At 52.8% G+C, this 12,749-nt stretch overlaps 1 protein-coding gene across 1 annotated transcript; it reads left to right on the top strand.

Annotated features, from left to right (window-relative positions):
- The first annotated feature begins 6,794 nt into the window (after positions 1-6,794).
- Positions 6,795-11,039, top strand: SPN (sialophorin). Its single transcript, XM_007989950.3, has 2 exons — positions 6,795-6,876; positions 7,255-11,039. Exon 2 carries the CDS (start codon positions 7,283-7,285, stop codon positions 8,552-8,554), a length of 1,272 nt encoding a protein of 423 aa, XP_007988141.2. The 5' UTR covers positions 6,795-6,876; positions 7,255-7,282; the 3' UTR covers positions 8,555-11,039.
- The last annotated feature ends 1,710 nt before the right edge of the window (positions 11,040-12,749 follow it).

Below are 12,749 nucleotides of genomic sequence, written 5' to 3'. Positions count from 1 at the left end.
AATGCGGCTGGAGCAGGGCCAGTGGGTCACTCACCTATGATTATGCCGGGCAAAATGGATACATGGAGAAATAAAAGTATAGTATCTCCACTTAGTAATAATAATAATAAAAGGAATAACAGAATTAGCATACTTTTTAGGAATGTGAACCCACCAGTAGAATTGAGACTAGAAAAAGTTAAAAGCATTAGAAGTGGTCTCTTTCTGAGACCATGACTTGGTGGGGAAAGGGAAAGCTTATTGTTCATGAAAAACACTTCTGTGCTTATAACATGCATTAGCTTAGGAAACAGCACTTTTCTGTTTTTTTGAGACAAGGTCTTGCTCTGTCGCCCAGGCTGGAATACAGTGTTGTGATCTCGGCTCACTGCAACCTCTGCCTCCTGGGCTCAAGAGATCCTTCCGCTCTGGGCCCTGGGATTACAGGCTTGGGCCACCATGCCCGGCCTGGTGCTTTTCAATGAATAAATATGTAAACTTTTCTGACCAGACGGAAATTCCCCAGAGGACGAGGGTGGTATGACTTGTCGGTGCTTTTTATGGGAAGAAAGGGCCCCTGGCTCCAAGCAAGCCCCAATCCCGTGGCCCTGGAGGATCAGAAGGGGTAACTGAGTGTCAAAGAAAAACATAGCCAGACATTAGTTACGGTGGTGAAAACAGATTTTATTCAGTAACTACCCGCAGTAGGGGAAAGAGCTGAGCTCCGTTCTGATTTGTGCAGAGGTGATTTGGGTATTTAGTTAATTAGTTTTTTGAGGGACAGGGTCTCCATCTGTTGCCCAGGCTTGTGCCTGTTGCTTAGATTGTGCAGTGGCACAATCACGGCTCACTGCAGCCTCGAACTCCCAGGCTCAAGCCAGCCTCCTACTTCAGCCTCCTGAGTTAGCTGGGACCACAGGCGTATACCACTGCACCTGGCTTTTTTTTTTTTTTTGAGACAGAGTCTCGCTATGTTGCCCAGGCTGGAGTGCAGTGGTACGATCTTGGCTCACTGCAACCACCACCCCCCGGATTCAAGCAATTCTCCTACCTCAGTCTCTTGAGTAGCTGGGATTACAGGCGTGTGCCACCATACCCAGCTAGTTTTTTTGTTTTTTTGTGTGTTTTTTTTTGTAGAAACGGGGTTTCACCATGTTGGCCAGGCTGGTCTCAATGCAGGCAGGAGTCAAGCTCAGGTACTCCTCCCCTTCTGTGGCTTCCCTGCCCCCAGGTTTCTGCCAGCTCCTGTCTACCTTGGTGTAGGAACGGCTCCTCAAAGACCTGCAGGGAGCCGGGCACGGTGACTCACGCCTGCACGCACTTTGGGAGGCTGAGGAGGGCGTATCACAAGGTCAGGAGTTTGAGACCAGCCTGGCCAACATGGTGAAACCCTGTCTCTACTAAAAATACAGAAATTAGCCGGGTGTGGTGGTGGGCACCTATAATCCCAGCTACTCAGGAGGCTGAGGCAGGAGGATTGATTGAGAACCCCAGAGGTGTAGGTTGCAGTGAGCTGAGATCGAGCCACTGTACTCCAGCCTGGACGACAGAGTGAGACTCCATCTCAAAAAAAAAAAAAACCTGTAGGGGGAAGGGGGAACTGGGGCCTGGGGAGGGTACAGCTATTATCTCAGGAGAAGCAGGCAAACCAAACCTCTGGTGACCTCTGGTGACCTCTGATGACCTCAAGGCGGGGTGGGCAGGGCCTTCACAGCAGCTCCAGGCACACCCAGCCTCCCCGTCCCTGGCCTCATCACTCCCCTCTCTGCCCTCCACCCTTTGGCCTCCTTGCCTTTGTCCACAGTTCTGCAGCCTGCTACCCTCTTCCTTGTCTCAAACAGAGAAGTCTTCAGTTAATAAACATCATCCAGTGCCTACTATGTACCAAGCACTTCATGGGTGCTGGGGCACCGTGCAAGCACACACGCACAGCCGTGAGGCCATGGGGCTGACGCTCCAGTGTGGGGAGAGTGACAGAAGCAAAATAAGAAAGTTCATTACATGGCGCATTGGAAGGCAAGAAGTGCTATGGAGAGAAAGCAAGGAGGGGGGTTATAGTCCAGAGGGAGGAGGTGCGATTTTTTTTTTTTTTTTGGGATGGAGTCTCACTCTGTCACCAAGGCTGGAGTACAGTGGTGCAATCTTGGCTCACTGCAACTTCCGCCTCCCGGGTTCAAGCGATTCTTCTGCCTCAGCCTCCCGAGTAGCTGGGATTACAGGCGCATGCCACCACGTCTGGCTAATTTTTTGTATTTTTAGTAGAGAGGGAGTTTCACCGTGTTAACCAGGATGGTCTCGATCTCCTGACCTCGTGATCCACCCACCTCAGCCTCCCAAAGTGCTGGGATTACAGGCGTGAGCCACCGCGCCCACCGGGGGTGCGATTTTAAATAGGGTGGCCAGCTGGACTCGGTGGCTCACGCCTGTAATCCCAGCACTTTGGGAGACCGAGGTGGGAGGCTTACTTGAGCCTAAGAATTTGAAACAAGCCTGAGCAACAAAGCAAGACCCCATCTGTATAAAAAATTTAAAAATTAGGCCGGGCATGGTGGCTCATGCCTGTAATCCCAGCACTTTGAGAGACCTAGGAGGGCGGATCACTTGAGCTCAGGAGTTCGAGACCAGCCTGGCCCACATGGTAAAACACTGTCTCTACTAAAAATACAAAAAACTGCTGGGCGCCGTGGCTCACGCTTGTAATCCCAGCACTATGGGAGGACGAGGCAGGCGGATCACCTGAGGTCAGGAGTTCAAGACCAGCCTGGCCAACACGGTGAAACCCTGTCTCTACTAAAAGAAGAAAATTAGCTGGGCTTGGTGGTAGGCATCTGTATTCCCAGCTACTCAGGAGGCTGAGGCAGAAGAATAGCTTAAATCCAGGAGGTGGAGGTTGTGGTGAGCCGAGATCGCGCCATTGCACTCCAACCTGGGCAACAAGAGTGTGAAACTCCATCTCAAAAATACAAATAAAAATAAAAATACAAAAAATTAGCCAGGTGTGGTGGTGCGCAACTGTAATCCCAGCTACTTGGGAGACTGAGGCGGGAGAATCGCTGGAACTCGGGAGGCGGAGGTTGCAGTGAGCCGAGATTGTGCCACTGCACTCCAGCCTGGGAGACAGAGCAAGACTCCATCTCAAAAAATAAAAGTTAAAAGTTAGACTGGCATGGTGGCACGTGCCTGTAGTCCCAGCTACTTGGGAGGCCAAGGCGGGAGGATCTGTTGAGCCCAGGAGGTCGAGGCTGCAATGAGTCATGATTGTACCAGTGCACTCAAGCCTGGGTGACACAGTGAGACCCTGTGTCTAAAACAAATAAGTAAGTAAATAGGTTGGCCAGGCACAGCCATCCTGAGAAGGTAACATTTGAGCGAAGAATGAGAAAGGAGCCAAGCGACATCTGGGTGGGGAGCCCTGGGGTAGCCGCCACAGATGGCACAAAGGCCCTGGGCTTGCCTTCTCCAGGGACAGACACATCAGAGGTCGGGGTGGCGGGCATGGATGGCAGGGCCTTGGGTGGAGGGGCAGAAGCAACGTGGGTAAGAGAGGTAAGCAGCGGTCAGATCGGATGTGGCCGACTTGGCTTCTACCCTGAGTGGAGTGGGCATGGTCTCAGTGTTCCGAGCAGAGGAGGGGTGGGATCAGATGTTTCATCCGGGTCCCTCTGGCTGCTGTATGGAAAACAGCCCGGAGGAGGATGAGATCTCACATAGGGAGTCCAGGCCAGGGAAGACGGAGGGTCAGGCCAGCAGGTAGCAGTGAAGGGGCGAACAGGGATCAGATTCTAGATCTTTCTCTCTCTTTCTTTCTTTCTTTTTTTTTTTTTTTTTACAGACAAGTTATCACTCTGTCACCCAGGGTGGAGTACAGTGGCAAAATCATAGCTCCCTGCAACCTTGAACTCCTGAACTCAAGCGATCCCTTTTGGGTCTCCCAAAGTCCTGGGATTACAGGAGTGAGCCACTGCACCCAGGCAGGTTATACATTTTTTACTGGGAATACTACAGAAGCCAGGCACAATGGCTCATGCCTGTAATCCCAGGACTTCTGGAGGCCAAGATGAGAGGATTGCTTGAGCCCAGGAGTTCAAGACCAGTCTGGGCAACACAGCAAGAAGCCATCTCTAAAAAAAAAAAAAAAAGGAATACCAGCATGAGCCACCACACCCGGCCTGTTTTAAACTTTTTTATTATGGGGAATGTGAAAAGTGCAAAACACTAAAATGGATGAATACATGCTTGTGTAGACACAGACACTATCAGGAATGTTTGTCTGGAGGTGATGGATGTGGAGTCTTTTTGTGTGATATCTTGGGTGTATCAAGAATGCCAGGTCCTGAGCACTTTTTTTTTTGGTTTGTTTTTTGAGATGGAGTCTCACTCTGTTGCTCAGGCTGGAGTGCAATGGCACAGTCTCTGCTCACTGCAACCTCTGCCTCCTGGATTGAAGCGATTCTCCTGCCTCAGCCTCCCGAGTAGCTGGGATTATAGGTGCCCGCCACCATGCCCAGCTAATTTTTGTATTTTTAGTAGAGATGGGGTTTCACCATGTTGACCAAGCTGGTCTCGAACTCCTGACCTCAGGTGATCCACCTGCCTCAGCCTCCCAAAGTGCTGGGCTTACAGGCATGGGCCACCGTGCCCCGTCGTTTATATGTATTAACTCTTAATCATCAAAACAAACTATGTGGTATTACCATAATTATCCCCATTTTATACAAAGCAACAGAGGGATAAGGAGGTTAAGTCCTTTGCCCGAGTGCAAGAGGTAGGACAGGAACCCAGAGTCCTGTGCTGGTAACCGCTTTTCTGTGCACTTAACATTATCTCATTTAATCCTTGCAGTCACTTGATGAAGAGGGTGGTGGTCCTAGGGCATTGGAGAAGGTGTGTGACTTGTTCAAGGTCATGCAGCCGGAAGATGGTGGTGGTAGGACAGGAAGTCCGTTAGGCCTGATTCTGCTGTCCTCTAGGCTACGCTCCTTTGCTCCTGCGTCCCTCATCCCCCCTGCAGAATGGGCACCCCGTTACCATTGTGAGCCACTGTGTGTAGAAAAGACAGCATGTTGGCCAGGCTGGTCTCGAACTCCTGACTTCAAGTGATCAGCCTGCCTCAGCCTCCCAAAGTCCTGGGATTATAGGCGTGAGCCACCTCATCCAGCCTCTGAACACTTTGTACTCAAGCCATTTCCCAGTGCTGTGTTTGCAGTGAGCACCCCCGAGGGATGAAGACATGTCTCCCTGTGGGACACTGGGCTTACCAGGGGCCCTAGAGGAGGGGAATCTCTCAAGCTCAGAGCTCTATGGCTGCGGTACAGGCCCACTATGTGCGCGGTGTCAGTCTGGGTCCTTCCATGTTGCCTCTGTGGGACTTGGGGTAAGGGGAACTGACGCAAACATCACGCTGCTGTTGCTTGGTGTGAGCAATTAATTCCTGCGGCTCTCACCCTGGAGTCTCATGTCTTTGGGTCAGACAAACTCATCAGCTTGTGGAAAGGGCACAGTCCCAAGGACCTGTTAGAATCTTCTATTGTGCACATGTTGCTCTTAAAATATACAAATCAGTTTTGATTTTAAAAACGTACGCATTTTTTTTTAGTGACAAGGTTTTTGCTGTGGTGCCCAGGCTGGTTTCAAACTCCTGGGCTTAGGGGATCCTCCCGCCTTGGTGGGACTACAGGCATAATGTATCACCACGCCCGGGACTGATTTTCGTTTTTAAAGAACAAAAACCAAAGACATATACAAACCAAGAGTCAAAGCTTGCTAGTTAGAGGTTTTAAGTCAGGAAATGGGAACCATTCAAAGAAGAAAATGCCTCGGCCTCCTACTCTCACCTATCCAAAGACAATTAGGTGAATGCCTTAGTGGATATCTTTCCAGACACTTTTCCATAGAGAGTCCCGCACCTGGCCGAGCGCGGTGGCTCACGCCTGTAATCCCAGCGCTTTGGGAGGCTGAGGTGGGTGGATCACCTGAGGTCAGGAGTTCCAGACCAGCCTGACCAACATGGAGAAACCCCGTCTCTACTAAAAATACAAAATTAGCCGGGCATAGTGGCACATGCCTGTAATCCCAGCTACTCGGGAGGCTGAGGCAGGAGAATTGCTTGAACCTGGGAGGCAGAGGTTGCGGTGAGCCAAGATCATGCCATTGCACTAAACTCCACTTCAAAATAAATAAATAAATAAAATAAAATAAAAAATAAAAAGATTCCCACATTTTTACTAGTTTGCTGAAATAAGATCCAAGCATACGCAGTGTGTAGGAACCACCTTGGTTTAGCCAAGCCTCCCTGACTGGGGGCCACTGGGGTGACCCCCAGCTCCCTGTGAGGGAGTCAAGAGCTCACCAGCTTGCAAAGGTTTTCACGGCCCCAAGCCAGACTCGGGGGCTTCTTCTTGCCCTGCTACTTCCTGGGAGCTCTGAGAGCAGGAAATGGCACCACTCAGCTCCTGGCCTAACAGCTTGGGGACCACAAATGCAAAGGAAACCACCCTCCCCTCCCACCTCCTCCTCCTCCGCACCCTTGAGTTCTCAGGCTCATATTCCCACCACCCACTTCTGAGCCCAGCCATCCCTAGCATCACCCCTTCCATCCCATTCCTCAGCCAAGAGCCAGTAATCCAGATTCCAGATCCCGCACTTCCCTGCCTGCCTCAGGTGAGCCCCAGACCCCCAGACACCCTACTGGCCCCTGAAGGAGCAGGTCATGGTGCTGTCTTCGCCCAGCAGCTGTGGGAGCAGGGCGGGTGGGGCAGGATGGAGGGGTGGGTGGGGTGGGTGGAGCCAGGGCCCACTTCCTTTCCCCTTGGGGCCCTGTCCTCCCCAGTCTTGCCCCAGCCTCGGGAGGTGGTGGAGTGACCTGGCCCCAGCGCTGCGTCCTTATCAGCTGAGCCGGTAAGAGGGTGAGACTTGGTGGGGTAGGGGCCTCAGTGGACCTGGAAATGTGCCTGTGGCTTGAAAAGACTCTGACAGGTGATGATGGGAAGAGATTTGGAGCCACTGGGCTGCACAGGGTCAGGGAAGGCCAGGAGAGGGTGGCCACTGCTGGAGTCTGAGCTGCCGAGGCTGGAGGGAGCCTTGGGATGGGGCTGATGGGGGAGCTGCCAGCATCTGTTCCTCTGTCATTTCTGATAACAGTAAAAGCCAGGATGGAAAAAACCGTTAAACCGCAGGTTGGGCCTGGCCGTTGGTAGGGAAGTGGGCAGAGGGGAGGCCCGGCCAGGTCCTCCGGCAACTCCCGCGTGTTCTGCTTCTCCGGCTGCCCACCTGCAGGTCCCAGCTCCTGCCTGTTTGCCTGGAAATGGCCGTGCTTCTCCTCCTCCTTGGGGTGCTTGTGGTAAGCCCAGAGGCTCTGGGGGACACGACAGCTGTGCAGACACCCATGCCCGGAGAGACTTCTGGTCCTTTGGTCTCTACTAGCAAATACCCGAGCATCGACTCAAAGATGTACACTGCTTCAATAACAAGTGACCCTAAGGCTGACAGCACTGGGGACCAGACCTCAGCCTTACCTCCCTCAACTTCTGTCAATGAGGGATCCCCTCTTGGGACTTCCCTTGGTGCCAGCACTGGTTCCCCCTTACCTGAGCCAACAACCTTACAGAATGTTCCCTTCAAGATGTCACCAATGCCCCAGGAAAACCCTCATGCAACCAGTCATTCTGATGTTCCCATAACGGCAAACTCTCTAGGATCCCACACCATGACAGGTGGAATAATGACAACGAACTCTCCAGAAACCTCCAGTAGGACCAGTGGAGCCCCTGTTACCGTGGCAGCTAGCTCTCAGGAGACCTCCAAAGGCACCTCTGGACCCCCTCTTACCATGGCAACTATCTCTCTGGAGACCTCCAATGGCACCTCTGGACCCCCTGTTACCATAGCAGCTGGCTCTCTGGAGACCTCCACTGGTACCACTGGACCCCCTGTTACCATGACAACTGGCTCTCTGGAGCCCTCCAATGTGACCACTGGACCCTCTGTTACCATGACAACTGGCTCTCTGGAGCCCTCCAGTGGGGCCAGTGGACCCCAGGTCTCTAGTGTAAAACTATCCACGATGATGACTCCAACGACCTCCACCAACGCAAGCACTGTGCCCTTTCGGAACCCAGATGAGAACTCAGGAGGCATGCTGCCAGTGGCCGTGCTTGTGGCCCTGCTGGTGGTCATAGTCCTCGTGGCTCTGCTCCTGCTGTGGCGCCGGCGGCAGAAACGGCGGACAGGGGCCCTGGTGTTGAGCAGAGGCGGCAAGCGTAACGGGGTGGTGGACGCCTGGGCTGGGCCAGCCCAGGTCCCTGAGGAGGGGGCCATGACAGTGACCGTGGGAGGGTCCGGGGGCGACAAGGGCTCTGGGGTCCCCGACGGGGAGGGGTCTGGCCGGCGGCCCACGCTCACCACTTTCTTTGGCAGACGGAAGTCTCGCCAGGGCTCCCTGGTGATGGAGGAGCTGAAGTCTGGGTCAGGCTCTAACCTCAAAGGGGAGGAGGAGCCGCTGGTGGCCAGCGAGGATGGGGCTCTGGATGCCCCCACTCCTGATGACCCTGAAGTGGGAGACAGGGCTGCCCCTTAAGTGCTGGCGAATAGTAAGGCTGGAGGCCGGAATCTCAGCCAGCCTCCAGCACCTTCCGTCTCACCATCACACTGCCCCCTCACTCCCACGTTTCCACCTGGCATCCTGATCCTCACCCGAATCTCTCTCTCTTTCTCTCTCTCTTTTTTTTTTTTTTTTTTTTTTTGAGGCAGAGTTTCGCTTTGTTGCCCAGGCTGGAGTGCAATGGCATGATCTCAGCTCACTGCAACATCTGCCTCCTAAGTTTAAGAGATTCTCCTGCCTCAGCCTCCCGAGTAACTGAGATTGCAGGTGCCCACCACCACGCCCAGCTGCTTTTTTGTATTTTTGGTAGAGACGGGGTTTCACCATGTTGGCCAGGATGGTCTCAAACTTCTGACCTCAGGTGATCCACCTGCCTCGGCCTCCCAAAGTGCTGGGATTACCGACGTGAGCCACTGCGCCTTGCCTCCTCACCCGCCTCTTCACTCTGAATCCTCATCAGGCTTCTCAGCCCTAGATTTCCTGCTGGCATCCTCACCCAGCACCTGCAATAAGCACCTGGGCAGGGCAAGGCCGGCACCTCTCAACGTCTGTGGACCGAATTAATAAACCCTCTTCATCCACCCCTATTTATCTCCATCAGGATTTCCCCCTCTTTCTTGTTCTTGGAAACGGCTGCTGAGTCTCCAAATTTATCTGACCTGTGATTTATTTGAGAATTCTCCTTTTCCCCCAGACCCCACCCTGGGTTGACCAGAGTCTGGGAAGAAGAAGGAGAAGAGAACATGGCAAACTCCCTCCTAGGATTAACTTTGTAAAGCACCCTTGCCCCGTAGCTGCAAGGGCTGTGGAACCTGGGCAGCCCGCAACCACCTTTAGCTCTGGGTCCCCCAGGCCAGCCAGGAGCATGGCTGGGTGGGGCCACCGGCCTATGCTCTCAGGCAGGCCTGTGATCTTTCCCAGGGCACCTGGACTCAAGGCTGGCCCTGGCCCATGCCACCACACTCTCCCCACCCAGGGACAGAGGCAGCCAGAGGCTTCGCGGTTTCTCCTCTGAGTTTCTGTCTGGGTGTGTAGTTCTCAGAAACCCCAGTGCCTGCGTGCGTCCACTCATGGGTGTGGTTTGTGTGCAAGAGCTGAGGATTTGGCGATGCTTAGGAGGGGTAGTGGCGGGTACAGACAGTGTGGGAGTGGGAAGTGGTGCAGAGACTGAAAAGGGTCAACCTGAGCATGGGGGCACAAGGACTGCTGAGAACATGTGTGCCATCTTTGCTCTGATGGGGTAGACAAAGCAGAAAATCTAACTCTGTCTATAGCCCCATACAGCACGCCAGGGTGACCACAGTGGCTGGTGCTTTTAATCTCAGCACTTTGGAAAGCCGAGGCAGGAGGATCGCTTGAGCCCAGGAGTTCGAGTCTGAAGTGAGCTGTGATTGCACCACTGCACTCCAGCCTGGGCAACAGAGCGAGACCCTGTCTCAAAAAAGAAAACAAAAAGGAAGCCCGGCTTCCTAGAAAGATTGTATGTGTGACCCAAATGTGAGTTCTTCAGCTCAACCACGGTAATCCCTTCCTTGAAGTCTCCCTTTCTGCAGTACACATGCATGTGCTCTCTCTCTCTCTCACACACACACACACCCACCCACCCACACACACACACATATACACGTGCACGCGCGAACTGAGGCAGGGGGCGAGGGGTCTGCCCTGGTCGTGGGGACTGGCCTTGCTGGCGCTTCCCCCCTGCACATTTCTAGGTTTAGTTTGTCTGTCTCTCCTCTTCCATCCCAGGGGCTGAGCCCCTTCTATCCTCCAAGAGGAACCAGTGAGAGTGAGTGAAGCGGGCGGGCCCAGAGCCAGGGACTTCCCCTGTGAGGCCTGGGTGGAGAGGAGAGAACCCAATGGTGCTGCCTTTGAGACCAGCCCAGCCTACAGCCTGGGAGCACACATGGGCCAGGGCAGTTGGTATTTCCTGAGGGCAAAGAGGAAATTTTCAAAGAGGAAGTTGTTGAGTTAGAGGTTGCAGTGGCTGAGAGCAGACAGGTTGACCTGCAAAAAAAGACAGGGGAAGCATGTGAGTGTGACAGCCTTGCTCTGTGGCCTGAGCAGGAGATGGGGAAAAGAATCAGGTGGGAGATGGGCTCGTGCAGTGGGAGAGGAGAGGGAGGGAGGTGGCAGAAAGGTGCTTGCTTAGTGGGTGGGAAGAGCTGAGCTGGGATGGAATCGGCTTCTATCAGCCAGGCTGGGCACCCACTGGGCTGCATCTGGTGGCCTTTTCTGATTGCCATTTGGACTCACTGCAGCTGCAGAATGACAGAGGCCACGTCCAAAAGTCCCTTAGAGACACTGTTGTCTTAGAGTTGTTTAAATAAGTGCCCCCATATCAGGTTTAGAAAATACTGTCACTGAATGCCGCTGTCCTCAGTTCCACCTCCCTTTCCTTTGACAGATATGGTTGCTTTCTGAGCCAGGACTAGTTTTAGCCAGGTCCTGGGCGAATCCTAAGGAAGGCACCCAACAGGGCTTTCACAATCCAGAAAATACCAAAATGTAAGTGTTAAAAGAGAGGCACAGGCCGGGTGCAGTGGGTCATGCCTGTAATCCCAGCACTTTGGGAGGCTGAGGCAGGCAGATCACGAGGTCAGGAGTTTGAGACCAGCCTGGCCAACATGGTGAAACCTTGTTTCTACTAAAAATACAAAAATTAGCCGGGTGTGGTGGTGTGCTCCTGTAATCCCAGCTACTTAGGAGGCTGAGGCAGGAGAATCGCTTGAACCCGGGAGGCGGAGGTTGCAGTGAGCTGAGATCGTGCCATTGTACTCCAGGCTGGGTGACAAACTGACACTGTCTAAAAAAATAAAAATAAAAATAATAAATAAAAGAGAGGCTAAAACAGAGTGTTCTGAATGCACCAAGGAAAATGGTACGTTCATAACTCTCAGGTGAAGCCTCCCAAGCCATGCGTGTGTGTACATGAGTATGTGTGTGCGTGTGCATGTGCGTGCATGCGCATGCATGTGCCTGTGTGCGTATGTGCGTGCACGTGCATGTGTGCATGCTTGTGTGCGTGCATGTTCACACATGCATGTGTACTGCAGCAAGGGAGACTTTGAGGAAGGGATTCCAGCGGCCGAGAAGGACTCACATTGCCCTGGGGAAAGGTTGGAAGGCTTCACCTGAGAGTGTGTCGTGGCCTTTGTCATATCCACTGCTTGATTCCTCCCTTTAAAAAGTATTTTTATTGGCCAGGCGCGGTGGCTCACGCCTGTAATCCCAGCACTTTGGGAGGCCGAGGCGGGTGGATCACGAGGTCAGGAGATGGAGACTATCCTGGCTAACACAGTGAAACCCAGTCTCTACTAAAAATACAAAAAATTAGCTGGGCGCGGTGGTGAGCGCCTGTAGTCCCAGCTACTCGGGAGGCAGAGCAGGGAGGATTGCTTAAGGCTAGGAGTTCAAGACCAGCCTGGGTAACATAGCAAGACCCTGTCAAAAACATAAAAAAATTAGCCAGGCATGGTGGTGCGTGCTTATAGTACCAGCTACTTGGGAAGCTAAGGCAGGAGGACTGCTTGAAGCCGGGAGTTTGAGACCAGCCTGTGCAACATAGTGAGAGCCCGTCTCTACAAAAAGTAAACATTTGTATATATATTTTAAAGTGGAGCAGTTCAATGCAGTCTTTTTTGAACAAACATGAAATGGATGTCTTTTTTTTTTTTTTTTTTGAAATGGAGTTTTCACTCTTGTTGCCCAGGCTGGAGTGCAATGGCATGATCTCGGCTCACCGGAACCTCCGCCTCCCAGGTTCAAACGATTCTTCTGCCTCAGCCTCCCAAGTGGCTGGGATTACAGGCATGCGCCACTAAGCCCGGATCATTTTGTAGTTTTAGTAGAGACGGGGTTTCACCATGTTGGTCAAGCTGGCCTTGAACTCCCAACCTCTGCTGATCCGTATGCCTCAGCCTCCCAAAGTGCTAGGATTACGGGCATGAGCCACCGCGCCTGGCAGTAGATGTCTTTTAATTCTCTGGAGGAAAAAGCAAAGCAAAAGCAGCAGTGGATATTTTAAGACTAAAAAGGAAAACAAAAAAAGGAGATAGAGGAGGCCGGGCATGGTGGCTCATGTCTGTAATCCCAGCACTTTGGGAGGCCGAGGCGGGTGGATCACCTGAGGTCAGGAGTTCAAGACCAGCCTGACCAACATGGTGAAACC

Source organism: Chlorocebus sabaeus, chromosome 5, assembly GCF_047675955.1.
Source record: "Chlorocebus sabaeus isolate Y175 chromosome 5, mChlSab1.0.hap1, whole genome shotgun sequence".
Taxonomy (NCBI): domain Eukaryota; kingdom Metazoa; phylum Chordata; class Mammalia; order Primates; family Cercopithecidae; genus Chlorocebus; species Chlorocebus sabaeus.
Note: the sequence above shows the minus strand (reverse complement) of the source record. Positions and strands in the feature narration are given on the sequence as shown.

Excerpts from the sequence above, each read along its gene's own strand:
- SPN (XM_007989950.3), top strand. The coding sequence starts at position 7,283 with ATGGCCGTGCTTCTCCTCCTCCTTGGGGTGCTTGTGGTAAGCCCAGAG.